The 16,976-nt window shown below is 40.1% G+C and overlaps 1 protein-coding gene across 1 annotated transcript in view; it reads left to right on the forward strand.

The window, feature by feature from the left end:
* mtrr (5-methyltetrahydrofolate-homocysteine methyltransferase reductase) overlaps positions 1-16,976 on the forward strand; it is a 38,068-nt gene that overhangs the window by 7,497 nt on the left and 13,595 nt on the right. Inside the window, exons 7-12 of the mRNA XM_053612133.1 lie at positions 245-398; positions 822-910; positions 1,760-1,940; positions 4,877-4,919; positions 6,775-6,964; positions 7,956-8,074. Of these exons, the coding sequence (XP_053468108.1) occupies positions 245-398; positions 822-910; positions 1,760-1,940; positions 4,877-4,919; positions 6,775-6,964; positions 7,956-8,074 (776 nt within the window). The remainder of the gene's footprint in view (positions 1-244; positions 399-821; positions 911-1,759; positions 1,941-4,876; positions 4,920-6,774; positions 6,965-7,955; positions 8,075-16,976) is intronic.

Consider the following 16,976-nt stretch of genomic DNA (forward strand, 5'->3'; position numbering starts at 1 on the left):
TTTAATTCCGTTTCATTTTTGCCAGAATTCAGCTGCAGCGACATCCGATAGTTGAAAGTGATGCCAGGTGCAGTTACACGTAGACGTGTTTGTAAATGAAATTATGACAATGTTGTAACTGAGCCAAAAGGTTAAGCAGTTAGCATGATGATGATACGGTGTTTAACATCGCCACACGTTTGTTATATCGCCAGCTTCTTGAGCATGCAAACTAACGTGCTCTGATTTGTGATCATCACTGCAGAATGAGAGTGTTTCTTACCAGCCGGGCGATGCGTTTGACCTCCTCTGTCCAAACAGAGAGACGGAAGTGGAGGACTTGCTTCACAGACTGAGTCTACATGACAAAAAGAATCATTCTGTTCACCTGCAGCTGCTCAAAACCACCAAAAAGAAGGGTAGCGTGTCATGATGGCGTGTCCCGATTTGTTATATACACACACACACACGCACCTATATACGTATATGTATATGTATACACATACAGGAGCATCTCAAAATATTAGAATAAAGAGTTTATAATACAGAAACGTTGACCTGAGAAGAGATCTAATCAGCGAATTAACTCCAAAAAAGGTTTCAACACAAGCAAAATCACGGGGAAGATGAAAGTAATCTTAATATATGAATCTAGAATATATGAAAATTCCACTTCTTTAATTAAATTACGGAAAAAAAAAAAAAAAAAAACTTTTCCATGATATTCAAATTTTTTGAGGTGTGTGTGTGTGTGTGTGTGTGTGTGCGTGCGTATTGTGCCAATCATTTTACACAAGAGAATACAGTTTTGTTTGAAGCATTTATATTATGTGCATCCACAGGAGCACGAGTTCCTCCCTACATCACAGAAAAGTGTACTCTACAGTATCTTTTGACCTGGTGCTTGGAGATAAGGAGTATACCCAAAAAGGTAATGTACACACTGTGTAAAATGGTGTCTGACACAAAACAACACACTGTACATTGATGCAGTGATTCAATGAATAAAAATATCATGAAAGATTCAGCAATGCAGACTCGCTTCAGTATGATACACTATGACTCACTATAGTTTAGTAATAGCAGTTTGAGTTTAATAAAAGATGAAGATGTTGGACTTGAGAAGTAGGAGGCCACATCCCCTCGACTAGGACCGACAGACGCCGAGGCCGCTCCTTTTTCACTTGGATAAAAGTATAATAGATTTTTTTATGATTTGAGAAATTTCAGTTGATTCAGAGCCGTTTCAATACTCAATATGACTCGGTATTGTGCAAACGGTTTGATATATTTTTTTAAACATTAGCATTCAGGAGTCGGAGGCCGCACACCCTTGACTGGGGCTGACAGACAGTGGCCACGCCTCCTTCGCTAGGACAAAGAATAAAAAACTCATTCAAAACAGCCAGTGATGCAATAAAATTCTGCTGACTCATGAGCCATTTCAGTACAGTAATATATCATTCAGTATTGTTCAATATTTAAAATTTAAAAGAATTAAAATGACATTTTACTTACGTTTTTAAAAATGTTAGCGTTGAGGGATGGGAGGCCACACCCCCTTTATTGTGAATGACAGGTGCAGATGCTATGCCTCCTTTAGTGGGACTGATTGTTTTACTTATTTAAAAATTGTATTATAGTTATACACGGTAAACTGTCACAAATGGATACTTCCTTGCTTTAAGGATTTGGACTGATAGCAGATCAGGGCTTACTGTGTGTGTGTGTGTGTGTGTGCGTGTGTGTGTGTGTGTGTGTGTGTGTGGGTGTGTTCCAGGCTTTTCTGCGATCTCTGGTGGACTGCACGCAGCAAGCTCAGGAGAAGAGACGACTCCAGGAGTTGTGTAGCCGCGAGGGGGCTGCAGATTATGACCGATTTGTGAGAAAACCCAGCTTGTGTATACTGGACCTTTTGCGTGCTTTTCCCTCCTGCACGCCTCCTCTCAGCCTCCTCATTGGTCAGTTAAACCATCATCACTGATTATCTAAGTGTTTTCGTCATAGAGGTCATTTTTCAGTTGTCTAATGTTCCGTGATATTGAATACGTTTCTCCTTAATCGAGGGATGTCCATCGTTACATTACATTGCCGTCACGTTCTTAAGAGCAGATGAACCTTCTTGTGTAAAAAAAAAAAAACAAACATTCTTGAGATATCGTAGGTTCCACTGCTTTAACTTACAAGTACAGGACAGCTTTTTGCTTTTGTAAAGCGACAGCACGATGCACCTATATATCTGTATAGGTATGAATTCTCTGAGTCTTTAGATTTCCAGAGAGATCATATAGTTAAATAAAAATGTACCTAACATGAAAAAAATTATTTAGAATATTTAAATGTATGATGAACTTATGCCTTTCTTCATGTCTTTTTTTTTTTATTCAGTGTGTGGTCGCAATGTATTTTGTATAATCTGTTCAGATCTCTGCAATATGTCCTTAGTAACTGAAACCACTTTAAAGTGATGCTTCAGTGAGCAAGGATGTCTCGTTTAGCCAATAAGTTTGTCCTCAATTCGCCCTGTCCTTATTTCCTTTCCCTGCATCCTTTCCGTTTGTCCTCAGAGGGTGGAGCTACGAAGCGTTGAAGGGGAAACAAGGAAATGAGAGACATGAATAAAAATATTGGGATAATTTTATGGTTAATTCTGTCGTTTTTGTTATGCACTGAAGACATCTGTGTTCGAGAGCAGAAGATGAAAATGAGACGACCGATCCGAATTTCAGCTTTCGCTTCCGGATATTTATATATCTAGATGTGTTAAACAATTTCGAACATAGCACCTTCTGTTTGAACCCACCCACTTTTCAAGTGATCATAAATATTGGAACACACGACTGAGTGGCGTTTCTTGTTATCCAGGCGTGCCCGGTTAGATTGATTGCTTGAACAATTAATAGCTCTGAATGTCTACTATTGGTTTGAGCCCCGGGGTTCGCCTGTGAAGGCTGCATTTGTTGTTGAAAAGCATAAACCAACATGAAGACCAGAGAGCTGTCTATGGGAGAAAAGCAAGCCATTTTGAAACAGAAAAGAGCATCAGTGTATAGCAAAAACAAAAACAAAAAAATGGACGTTGCCGTTCCAATACTTTTGCATGGGACTGTGTAATTATGTGCCGGCATGCGTACATATCTGGCAGAGAGTCAGACACTCGCACAGACAAGCCAAGGTAACAACAAAAAGCATGTACAGTGGGGTTATTAGAAAGGTAGCACTCTTGCATGTTTTTGGAAATGGTTTTGATTGCTCACTAGGTGGCAGTAAAATCACATGAAATCCAACTGTCTCCCTCGCTTCAGGTAAATATCCACGTCTCTGGAGAGTAGATATACAACACAGAGAAAAGAGTTTGATCGAAACCTTTCATAAGGATATTTTATATTTCCGCACATATGTACCTTATACGTCCCAAGCTTCTTCTTCTTCTTCTTCTTCTAACATGCTCAGTAGGGAACCGTGGATCCTGAAGCTGTGAGGCAGCAATGCTACCCGCTGTATCACTGTTGCACCTATACAAGTACAGTACAGTGAAATTCTTTCCTTCACATTCCCTAACTCGTTAGGAGGCTGGCGCCAGAGCTCAGGGTCAGTCATGATATAGCGTCCCTACAGCAGAGAAAGTTAAGGACCTCAAGGCCTTAACAGTAGCGGCAGCACTGGGAATTGAACTCGTGGCCTTCGGATCAGTAGCCCAGAGCCTGAGCAACTCATTAAATGCAAGCAAATGGTTGACATGTCTCTGTAGTTCTTGCTGCCATGAAGACTAAACATGTTATTTTTATGAGGCTCAACTCAGTCCAGAGCAGAGCAGATATGTAACAGCTGCTTGAAATGTTTAATCCTTAAATCCAAAAACGAGTTGCCTTAGTCAGACAGCTAACGTGTTTTTTTTATTTTTATTTTTTTTTTTTTTATTGTCTGTATTGGTATCGGAGCTACAAAGTACATTTAAAAAATATGTATATTATTTTTTAGAAACTATAACAAACATGATAGTGTGGGTTCTGACATAAAAACATTCGAAAAGATGTTGAACCAGACTCCAAAAAGACCCACACCAGTGCAGAAAGATTCTGTGGAATCCCATGATCAATAATTATCCAAATATCTTTTTGATCTAACCTCACAAGGGCACGTCAAAACGTTTGAAGTAGGAGTGGCCACTTTTACTTAAATGGCTATAACTCTTGAACGGAATGAGGTATTTTCACCAAAATTGGACACACTCATGTATGGGCCCAATCTGAGGACGAATCTAAAAAAAAAAAAAAAAACATTACTGTGCGTGAGCAGTTGGTGGTGCAATAATAGGCTCTAACTACAGAATGTATTTGTTGAAATACAGAAATCTGGATGTACATTACGTTCCCTAATGAGCAAGCCAGAGGCTACAGTGGCGAGGGGAAAAACTTCTGATGACGTAAGGAAGAAGAACCAGACTTGTAGGGAAACCATCCTGTTCTGGGTGACTCCAGATAGTTCCGTCTACGACGGTATCGTATAAAATGAAACGGTACTACGTGTGTAGAAAGCGTGTTCAGTATGGGCATACTGTGTGTCAGTGTTGGGATGAACACAGGAGTCATTTTCATTACAGCAGCAGTTCTTGGGTACAAATCTACAATATTCAGGACTTGGGCATAATTGGGTGTGCAAAACCTTTGTTTAGGGTGATCAAGCAGAATGTGAGAGAAAAGCTCCATGAAGAAGCACTTTCATCGTCAGCCGTGTGGTATCAGAACAAGGTGCGAGGCTTGGCTCAAAGTTTTGTGTGTTAAAAGTGATTTTAAAGGCACCGTCCTGAATCTGATGTCTACAATAATGTGAAATGCTCTTAATGCCATCTTTATATGTCAGCGTTTGTAACCCCGTGTCCTCTGCTGTATTACAGAGCATTTACCGAAGCTGCAGCCGAGAGCGTACTCAGCCGCGAGGTAAGAAGCCCCTGACCATAATCAACTATATTATTTTACCGCAGTATCGACAGCCTAGGGCTGCCTAGGTACACGGAGTGTTTTGGCAGCGTGTAAACATGTGAGAGAAAGTCTGTCCTATTTAAAGGGCGGAATAATTAAGGGATCTTTATTTGGGACAAATCTGAAAGATCACGTGGCCTTCTCAGAGAAAGCAAAGTTCCTTATTCCTGTGTTCGACTGCTTTTGCCTGCAGGTTACCCAGAAGTTATTGGGAAAGATAAAATATGAATTAATAGACACATTTTTTTTTTTTAGAAATTCATTATACATGTTCTTCATTTTGAATTTTAAACATTAAATCACAGGCCTTGCAGTTGAAATTCTGATTTTAGATTTTAATTTGGATGCGAAATATTAAATCGTATAATACAAAATCAATATAATACCATTCAGATTCAGATTTTTTTCATTTAGATTAAAATTTCTTATAGTATTATTCCAACTCCGTATTTATTAATCTTCAGTAAAAGATGGACAAATATCCTAATGTATGAATTAAAAGTACCAGTTTGGTCAAATATGGAATGTACACAGTGTCTTACAACCACGTACTTTAAATGTATTTGATCAGTCATGAATGTCTTAAGTTATAAAGTACGTTTAAATATACAAATGAAAGTGGAAATATGTATGCGGTGGCCTGGGAAAATACTTCACGTGGTGAAATCTTCACATTTTCTAACCGTATAGCTCTTAAAAACTACAGATTTTCCTGAAATAGGTTTCTCTTTTTCATGTATCTCAATCACACGGAAAGTTATAGCGTTTTTAAAGTCTGGTTACTCCTAAAAGTGAAAAAGGAGAAAATTGCTTTCAAAGTTGAGTTGATTTTGACTCCGGTGCAGGAGTATCGTGGACATTTTGACAGCCTGTAGCTGATTACAAACTGAGCTTTTTATTGTGTGAGGAAATGACACATGGCTTGCAAGGTTTCAGACAGTTTTATAACTGTCATGGATATGCAGGATTGAACTCGAGACTACGATCCCAGCAGCCATTGCTATGTCACATGACTGGTTTCACCTGTTTCACGTTTTGGGTAATTAGCACGGGTGTTTAAGTCACAGTTTGTAAATGGGAAAATGGCATGCACTTATATAGCGCTTTTATCCAAAGCGCTTTGCACTGTGTCTCATTCACCCATTCACACACACACACTCACACACCAGTGGTAGCAGAGCTGCCATGCAAGGTGCTAACTTGCCATCGGGAGCAACTTGGGGTTCAGCGTCTTGCCCTGAGAAAGTTTCCATTTTCCAATTTTAAGATGTTTGTAGATCTGTGATGTATTTATATCTATTTTTATAGATAAGAACAGCATCATATAGTGGCAGAAATTAATAAGCAAAAATTTGAGATCGACAATGCAGTTTAAGGCTGATTTGAATACGTTTAGAGCAAGAAGAATGTTGCACACATTTAATTTATGGCCGAAACCTTCTTTTCATATAGGCACATATTAAATGTTTTGACGTTAGTCTTTAAGACTCTGCGAATCATTGTTAAAGAAACAATATTCTTTGGGCTGCACTCCGGCACTGAACCCATCCGTTCTTATCAACAGAGGGTCAGGATGCTGCATTCCAAAGTGCCTTATGTGCTCATTTCTTTTCCGAGGAGCTCCACGTCTACACTAATGCTTATGATGGAGTGTAATGATGCTGTTATGGGTTTTTTTCCTGTCCAGCAGCAACATTAGGTCACTGAAATATTAATGTCTGGTCAGCAGGGTTCCACACAAGTAGACTGGAAGATAATGATGTACAAAGTAAGAGAGGTCTAATGGCTTATAATCTTGTGTGTTATTGTGCAGCTCGAGTCTGCGCCACCCTGGAAAGGTCCATATCGTGTTCAGCGTCGTGAGGTTTCCAGCATGTGCCGAGCATCCAGAGAGGACGGGATTGTGTACAGGATGGCTAGCGGATCGTGTGTCTACCATCATCGAGCCCTGTGGGACAAAACAGCCTTCACGAGAGAGTGTAGATTATGCAGCCTTACCCAAGGTTAGTGCACACCTCCATAGTTCATGAGGCTGCCATGAACCCTTGAATGGCTGAGCAAAATTCCAGTGGGGTGATGCGCTATATTCAAAGTATAATAATTGTATAGTCCGAAATGAAGGATTTCAGGACGTCACGGTATTTACATGACGCTGTGCATGTACAGATTTCATTGAGCGACAGGTGTCCCTGGATCCACCGTTAAAATCCGATCAGCCAATAGTAAACCTGATCATCCGACATCACCACAGTCATCTACCTAACTTGGCTAGCTCGCCACTCTTTGTTACCTGATGTACCAAATATATTAATGCAACGTTCTATAGTAGCGAATAATACACAGGGACTTGTATGGGGGAAGGTTGATATAAACTGATTTTAAAAAAAAACATTGTGTGTTTTTAGAAGGAATCTTTAATAACAGTCAGAGGTAAATCTTCAAACATGGGAGTCGTTGGGACAGAGGGTTTGGCACGTTCCAGGTTCTTGGAACATGGCAAACTGCATTTTTTTTTTTTTTTTTTTTTTTTGTCTTATTCATTCAAATAAAAAAAAAGAGAGATGATAAAGGAATAAGAACATTAAATGTAACAATTAAAGGATAAAAAAGTAAGCGGTATCGTTCTTTACTTTTTGAAAATGAACGTTGACTAATTCGTATGATGTAAGTGGACTACTTCGGGACCTGCTTTTTTTTTTTTTTTTTTTTTAGGAAAATAATCGTTATGGTGGTCCCGGTAACTCGGCTTCATGCTGGCTGCGTCACACCACCCTGTAGTTCATCGCACTATACGATTGTGGCTGTATATTGTATTAATCCACTGTTAGTGCAGAATACCTTAGGAATAAGCTTTTGAAGAAAAACCAGTCCGGCCCACGTAGCTAGTGGAGAAATGTCGAAGTTGATTATAATTGAGTTACGTCTTGTGTTGCAGTTTGCACTCATTTGAAATGAAGCAAAACTCGCAGTCATTAATATGTTTTCTCCTCTCAGGTCCACATTAGTCCTCGTCTCAACAACACCTTCCGCTTGCCCTCTGACCCCACAGTTCCTATGGTGATGGTAGGACCAGGGTCAGGTGTTGCACCCTTCATAGGCTTCCTTCAGCAAAGGTACAGCTTTCTGAAATGGGAACTCCTTTCCCATTGTAGGAACTCAGGCAATGAACATTTGCAAGGACAGTTCCACTGAATGGTTTTATATGGTGTTACAGTCTTGTATTATCTTGTGTGTTCTAACAAACGCTAACTATCATGACCATGGCTACGATAAAATCATAACAAATATGCAAATGAGCAGATTATCAGATAAGCCACTCGACACATGAATCTAGAATAACTGACAGTTGTGTAGGTGTTTTGAATTTTCTGATTATAACTGACACCCTGGAAGCACTATCCTTTCCTCATCATTCATTAGTAATCTCAAATTGATTTTACTGCTTGCAAGATACTCTGTGCGTGTGTGTGTGTGTGTGTGTGTGTGTGTGTAGTGCCCTCTGAATTCATCTATCTAGGGTGTATTCTCTCCTCCTGCCCAGGGATCCTCAGGATAGGCTCGGGGTCCACAGGATAGAGCGGTTACTGAAGAGAAATGAATAAATTTATATTCATGAGCCTCTGTGTCCCTCCTGTGACATGAGGGAAAACATCATTTCTAAATGTTCACTGGTGGAAGTAGATTGGCAAATATTAATCCAAGCATCAGCAGAGCGAGTTTGCACTTTGGTAAATGCCTTCTTGGAACATTTCCTCGTGTTATTCAGACACGTCTGTCTCTACAGCGGCAGAAAGAAAAGAGTAAAACGGGACAAAGAAGGGCCAGAGTGGATGCGTGCTGGTAATTAAATGTATTAAATTATCTTCGTAATTGTGATGGACACAATTATTTACGTTATAATCCCAAAATATCATTGCTCGGTCGGTGTGACGGTTCTGTCTGCCGTGATTATCAAAGTTTTCTGGAACGTTTATCTGGTGAACTTGTGGAATGTAGGAATGTCTTTGCTGAGAAATAGATCAAAGCTGAAACTTTCAGAAGGCTGTCCTTCCAAATGGGACTAATCTAGCCAGTGTCCTCTGAAAGAAACATAATTGTTGTTATCAAACTTGTTAATAAAGAGGTGTATCATACGACTATAAGCCATGGCATATCCCTTCGAGTAAAATGGTAGTTTTAGCTACCTAATAAAAGAATCAGACGAACATTGGCTTGCTAGCAGACTTGGTTATTGTTTTGAATTCCACAATAAAATCGTGGATTTCTAAAGGTAGGATTAAACTATCTGTCAGATTGTTACTGGATTGTTTATCACTTAATAGTAGCCAATGTAAAAAAAAAAAAAAAAGAAAAGTCTGCTGCATGTTGCAGCAAGCAAGCTCGGTAAAAGTGACCTTAGAGACTGGAGTCTGAAAGGGAAATTGTGCTCATAATGGCCGCGTATCCTCGGGAAGGACGATTTTATGTCCCATGCTTCAGAACTGATTGTATGATTTTATATAAGCTGAGCTGCCCATGTCATCTGGATGAAAACAAATGTAACGTACTGCTGCTCAACATAGCAAATCCCTAACCACACACACGCACACACACACACACACACGCACACACACACACACCGTGCTACCTGTCAGAAAACTGTCAGCGCCTTTGTGGGTTAAAAATAAGCACTTTGTGTTGTTTTTTTGTGTGTATGTGAGCATGAGTAAGAGAGAGATAATGTGAAAAGGTGTGTATGATTGACAGGTGTTGATATCGCCTCTGAGGAAAATAACAAACAGCTAGTGAATCGGGAACGGTGATGTATCTGGAACACACACACAACATAAAGCACGAAGGCTATGATGGCTTCTGACATGTAGCAGTGTATTTGGTCACAGTTCTTGTGATGCATATTAATATTATTGTTGTTGTTGTTGTTGTTGTTGTTATTGTTTAATAATAATAGTAGTAGTAGTAATAACGTATATCCATAAATACACTGGAAACAGTAAGTGCCGGACAACCTTAAAATTTCAGTTCAGAAAAGCAGTACTGTAACACTGTTAATATTTACAATTCCGTAATTAACATTAGAACGTAACGTTGATAATACGAGGAACGCACACAGAGGTGTTTTTAATCCAGTGTTTGTGCAATAAATCTTTTTTTTTTTTTTTTTGACTGGCTCAGACCTCAGAACTTAAACTTTCAAAATGTAATCTATCAAACTTTTTATTCATTTATTTATTTAAAAAAAAAAAAGAAAGAAAAATTCCGATATTTCATAGTAAAAGAGCACAGCTACTAGAAGTTGTATAGCCTGGTCGACTTGTTGACCAGTACATTAGTCACTGCTATGGAGATGTCGACCGGTTATTTCTAGTTATCACTCCCATAGGTTATTTCAGTAGTCATTTAAAGCTAAATAAAACAACTGAAATAAAATCCTTGCACTGAGGCATGATGATTTCTGTCATGACCGGTTCTGTGTGAAAGAGCGCGTTCTGTGCCGCTGGATGTACTTCACTGTCCACTCCCACACAGTTAGTTTCGAGTCAGATCAGCAGCGCACGCCAACTCCTAGAGGCCTATTATCCAGACTCATTTTCAGATGCTATTGAAGCTGGATTCGAACAGGGCAGTTTAACGTACTACGTTATTAAACCTCTCTTGCTGCTGTAGATATAGCATCGTCAATCCAAGGAACGCAGGTCATTGAGCTATAAGGAGTACTTTGTTGATGGATATGAGCTTCCATGCAGCACACTCTCACTTTCAGAGTCAGTGATTTAACCTCAGCTGCTACATCATCTAAATACGCGCTTATTTAACAAGAGCCGTGGTGTTAATCGTGTAGTATGATGCACAGATAAATTATTTCGCGTATTTATTTCACGGTTTTTAAAAAAACAAGTTTGGTTCATAGTGTAACGTCGTATAAGCTGTGTGACTGTTAATTGAATTTGATGAACGTATCGCTGTTACGTGTTCATCGGCATCGGTCTGCAGTGGTGTCCTAAATCACGTTTTTGCTTTAACTTTAACTATGGAATAGTCTGATGCTTTTTTTTTTTTGTGCAGTAGTTGTGCAACCCCTAGCAGCTACTAAAACATAGATAAACCTCAATAATAATCCATGTGCGTGACCGGAGGGAAAGCACTACCTCATTTTTAAATACTCTACAATCTGGAACTCTCACCAGGGAGTAGTTAGAAGTGAATTCAGAAATGTTTATTATTAATGTTTAGTGAAATTAAAAGTGTTAATCGTGGTGTTTAACAATTTAGACCTAATGTAATCAGAACGGTCCAAAATTATGATCACTCTAACTAATACGTCTAGCACAGCGTATCTTTGTTTCACAGTTAATACTAGCACAGTCTAAAAGTCGCTTATCTGTCGGATTAACGGCTTCGCTCTCCAAGTGCAAGGGCCTTTCATGAAGCACTCATTTCGTGTCCCATTAGGATCTGACAGCATTCGGTTAATAAGTTCCACAGAGATTTAGCTTTCCTTAAGTAATTGCTATTCTGTATCACGTTTGTATCATTTCGGTTTAAGGTAATAATAGTGATTAAACTTGAATAAGACATAAACTCTAGGTGCGCTAAAACTTTAGACCGTCACTATACGCTGTTGTATGCAAAAGGCTTAAACACATTTTCTAAATTGATGACGCCTTAACAAAACGAAATCCGTACAATGATATTAAAGAGTCTCACCAAAATTGCTATATTACTACATTCACACTGTAAAGCGAAATTTTAATCAAATCATAATTTCTCTTTGTGGTTCTTATTCTAATACATTTCCTAATAAAGGTAGAATTGGGTGCAGCGTTCTAAGGAAATCTTCTTTGAGAACGCGCAGTAGTTCTTCGGTATCTGCAGATACATTTCTTAGACTGACTGATGTTTTTTTTATCATTTAAACAAGGCAGATTATTATTTAACAAACTACAAACATTCCTTTTTATCGCCTTTTTCCCCCTACTCGCACTAATGTAGTAAGCACAAATGCAAGACAAAATCGCACATATGAGAATGTAGCGTGTCTGTAAGACCGAATTACATTATATCTGTGTATGCATGATGACAGGGTGACAAATTGAAGGAAGAAAAAACCCTAGTGCGTCTGTCATGCATTTTGGCATTGGTTGGGTCTGCTTGTTCCCTTAGAGCACGGGTGTCAGACTCAATTTCTGCCTGGGCCACAGCATTTTTGTGAGACGCCAAGGGCCGTAATCTAATAATAAAAAAAAAAACAAAACAACTTATTTAACATACTCTATCAACTAACACCAATTAGACATTTTTTATATAATTTTTTTTTTTTTTATATCTATGTAGGAAAAGAAAGGCTAACATAAACTATCAAAGTGTATTTGTGTAGTTATTGTAATGATTATAATAAGTTTTCTTTGTTTAGTCGCATTTTATTGGATACCAGCTTCTATAATGAGAAACGAGGTTAACCAGCTGGAATGATGCATTTTCACACTTTCTGTTAAAGCTACTCGCCAGATAGCTGCACTACAAGCACAGAGATATGGAGGTGAGAGTCGGTGAAGTAGCGTGCTGGAGTTTACGGAAAAAGAAAAGTAGTTAAGGATTTGTAATACAGTTCCAATCAAAATGATTCAACCCCCATTGCACATCAGGTTTGTTGTCAAAATTGACAGACTTTCAGCTGTTTGCAGTGATCAAATCAAACAAAAACAATTGAAATGGTTCAACACAAGGAATGCTTCAAATTCAACTGAAAAATGCAACTTATAATGACTTCTCCAGTTTCAAAATTATTCACCCCCTTCATGGCAAGCATCTTGATTACTTAGTAGAGCACGCTTTTGCTGTTACGATCTGCTACAAACAAGATGCATAGCCAGACACCAGCTTCCGGCGGCGTTCCTGAGGAATCTTAGCCCATTCGTCTTGAGCAATGGCCTCCAGTTCAGTAATATTCTTGCGTTCGCGTGCTGCAAACGCCTTCTTCAAATCCCACCTGAGATTTTCGATGGGGATCATGTCGGGTGACTGTGATGGCCCTGTATAATCTTCCAGGACTTCTTCTGCAACCAAGCCTTGGTGGAATTTATGGTATGGTTGTGATCATTGTCCTGTTGGAAGGTCCAATGACGTCCAAGCTTCAGCTTCCTCACATCCACAGGTCAAGAGGGCTCAATGAATAATTTGACGAGGATGAAATTGATGTAAATCCTATTCTCTGGTCTTCCCATTCATCACGTTGAACCTCAACCTCAACCAAGTTGAACATTTATGGGAGATTTTGAAGCAGCGTATTCGACAGCACTCTCCATCATCATCATCAAAACACCGATTGAGGCAGCATCAGAGACGAACAGTGTTCATCTTTCCAGTACAGTTCATCTCTTCACAGTTGAGCTGTGTAGAATTCATATACAGTTTTTCAAATTGATTCCACAGCTATGACACTGCAATACGACGCCAAGTCATTGTCCCAGTTGTAGCCAACTGAGCACCACTTCAAGTTCCATCTCACTGTGCTAGAGATCTCATTTACAAACATCATCCGTACCCAGGAACCAGGAAAGACGATTTAGCCAGACACCTGCTGTACAGCCATCCTCATGTGCCACTGAATTGTCTCTCCAAGCTGTGAATTCTGCCTTTGTTTAAAGGTTATTAGCTTCAGGTTTGTCCCAAACGCAGCCACCTTTTGAGGCTTGTTGTCTATAAAAGATGCTATTTAGTCAGAAGGGCAAAAGGAAGCCCAAAGCTCCCTCTTTAGCAGCAAAACAGCATGGGACACTTCGATCTTCCCTGCCATGAATCGATGGCTGGAAGCATGGCATTGGAGACGCATTGTGCAGCTCAGGACGAGAGAGAGCTAAGAAAGAAAGTAAAAAGGTCAACAAACACCAAAATCTATGCAGCTCATCAGCGAGAAGCTAAAACCAAGAAACAAAAGCAAAGAGCTGACCTAAATATACAATTACTCATGAAAGCCCTAATGCAACACAGCATGTAGTGTCCACACTATCTACCTAGAACGGTGACATTGGAAGATTCAGACTGCCTAAACAGTTAATGTGCCTGGATTGGAACACTCCTGCAGTGGAGTGATGTCTATTAGGTATTTAAAATGTTTTGAGAATATTGATTAGTCTGTGTTGTTTGGAACATGTCCACAGAGGACTGATTATGGAAAGATGATTGTGGTGGGGTTTGTGATCCTTATAGTAAACAGAATGTGTCGTTTAGGATGCATCCACACTGGTGATGTGAAGAAGCTGTATTGGTGTTTACAGTATATTGCCTTTTATAATAAATAGGGTGCATAGTTTGGGACACATGTATTGTAGACTGACGATGGGAAGACACTTGCGATGGTGTTTTTTGTGACCTACATAGTAAATAGGGTGTGTAGTTTGGGACACGTCCACAGTGGACTGATGATGGGGAGACTTTTGTGATGGTGTTTATATGGCCTACATAGTCAGGGGTGGACAGATCTCTAGCCTGGGTGAAGCAGAACTCATGTCCATACTATTAGTTTATTAATTATGTCATCATTTTTTCATGTAATGTGAGGGGAGAACACCGCAGCTGAGATGTTTGCCAAGAATTTGGTGACTTTTTGTTGAGCTTGCAAACACAATGTGCTAAATCAAATACTTTAACAGGAGCAGATAAGGACTGTAATTACACAGTCATTGCCTCACCAGGAATTTATATACATATAAATTTCCCTTAATTTGTACAGAAGTGCTTAACTGACTTTCTAGGTGGCCATACATTATCACATAATGTTAGCTACTGGGGCGCACGGTGGCTTAGAGGTTAGCACGTTCACCTCACATCGCCAGGGTCGGGGGTTCGAGTCCCGCCACCGCCCTGCGTGTGCGGAGTTTGCACATTCTCCCCATGCTGTGGGAGTTTCCTCTGGGCACTCCCGATTTCCTCCCCCAGTCCAAAGACATGCACGGTAGGTTGATCGGCATGTCCAAAGTGTCCGCGGTGTCTTGTTAATTAGATTTCTGGACAGCCAGATCATGGGACTCGGCAGCACACTGGAGCTTTTACTTGCCTGGTGGGCTAGCTAATGAATTTGTCCACCCCTGATAGTGAACAGGGAGCGATTTGGAATCCATCCATAGTGTTTGTGATTAAATGATTAACAAATCATGTAGTGATCCAAATCCATTTCGGAAATGACCGCCCTGTTCTCTGCATGATGGTCAGTCGCTTGTGATGGTATTCATTTAGCATTTCTAAGAAGTATGGTGTGTAATTTGGGATATAGCTGTGATAGTGAATAGGGTTTGGTTTAGGACACGTCCTTAGAATTTTGTGACAGGATGCTGAAACAAGCATGTATTAAATGAGATCAGTTACTGAAAACGACTCATTCTGTGCTACATAATGCTGGTGTTTCGGTGTAGGAAACAACACGGAGTGATTAGGGTGAACCTGCGTTTGCTTTCAAGTCAGACGAGTCACGTGATCAGCCATTATAGCTGTGTTCATCAGCCTATGCTTGTAAAAAAAAATAAATAAATAAAAAAATAAGGTTGGAATATCTACTTCCACAAGTGCTCCTATCTCCTAGGTGCTAGAAGAGTGTTAGCATGCAGGGCACATAACCCCTCTACAGAGGTAAAGTGGGAGAATGATAACATATCATGATGCTCAGGAAAAGGTAATGCATGTGTGTGATGGCTCTCATCCTGTTTGTGACCTCCAGTGGTATCGTTTGTCTGATTTTCTTGCTAAGAAGTGCACGGCATCCATCTCCTGTTGCAGAACACGTGATTTGTATTCAAGTGTTGAAGCTGGTCCGGTCTGCATTATTTTTTTTTAGTTAAAACAGAATTCAGGTTTTTCATATTGGTATGGATCCCAGTGGGCAGTGTAAATCCGCATAACAGCTGGGTTATTGAAGGCTGATTCCTGATCAGATGCGAATATTATCCCTTCTCCAGCAAGAAATCTTATGTCATGCCTAATTTCCTCGATTTAATTTTCTGTAGAAAGACATGATGAATCAGGAGCCCCAGATTAGTGATGCCGTGTTAAGAACAAAACAATTGGCATTGCTTAAATTTTGGATGGTAGTTTGGTGTAAGTGCAGAATTTTTTTTTTTGAGTGGGGACACGTTAGGGGTTATTTAAGTAAGTGTTCATGGAAGAGTTGGGACTTTAGTCATTTTTTGAAGATCGTGACTGATTCTGCTGTCCGGATTGAGGTTGGAGGTTCATTCCACCACTGAGGGATAGTCAGTTTGAAGGTTCTGGAAAGAGACCTCATGCCTCGCTGAGTAGGCATTACAAGGTGTTGGTTGTTTACTGATCGCAGGTTGCGGGAAACCTCAAGGAGTGTGTTGAGGTTGGGGGGGTTGCTGTTCCAGACAAGGTCTTGTAAGTGGTTATCAAGGTCTTGAATTTGAAGCGGGACAGGAAGCCAGTGGAGGTAGACGAAGAGGGGTCTGACGGGGGTCCTTTTGGGCCGGTTGAAAACAAGGCGTGCTGCTGCATCCTGAATCCTCGGATGGAGCTGGCTGGGACGCCCGGAAGTAGTGCTTTTTTGTCCAGTTTTGAGATCACGAGAGCCTGGACTAGTAGCTGTGTGGTTGTGGTTTGCGTTTTTTTTTTTTCTTCCAAATGCCGTCAATCAGAAAACCAATACGTGTTTGGTCTCTTCTTTATTTTGCACTGGAGTATTGAGGCAAAAATGAACTAACATGTTAGAGTTTCACATGCTCTCTGCATGTCCATATGGGTTTCCTTTAGGTTGTCCGGTTTCCTCCTACATCCCAAAAGCATTTAAGTAGGTGGATTGACTATGCTGTTGACTAAGTTGCCTCTAGGTGTGAGTGACTGTGAATGTATGTGTGCATGGTGCCCTGTAGCTGTCCCATCTGAGGTGTATTCTCGCCTCGTGTTCCCAGGGTAGGCTCCGAATCCGCCGAAACCCTGACCAGATAAAGCGATTATTGAAGATGAACGAACAAATCAGTACTCTTGTCCGTTTTGTTGTGCGTGGTCATC

Source organism: Ictalurus furcatus, chromosome 23 (assembly GCF_023375685.1).
Source record: "Ictalurus furcatus strain D&B chromosome 23, Billie_1.0, whole genome shotgun sequence".
In the NCBI taxonomy this organism is placed as follows: Eukaryota; Metazoa; Chordata; class Actinopteri; order Siluriformes; family Ictaluridae; genus Ictalurus; species Ictalurus furcatus.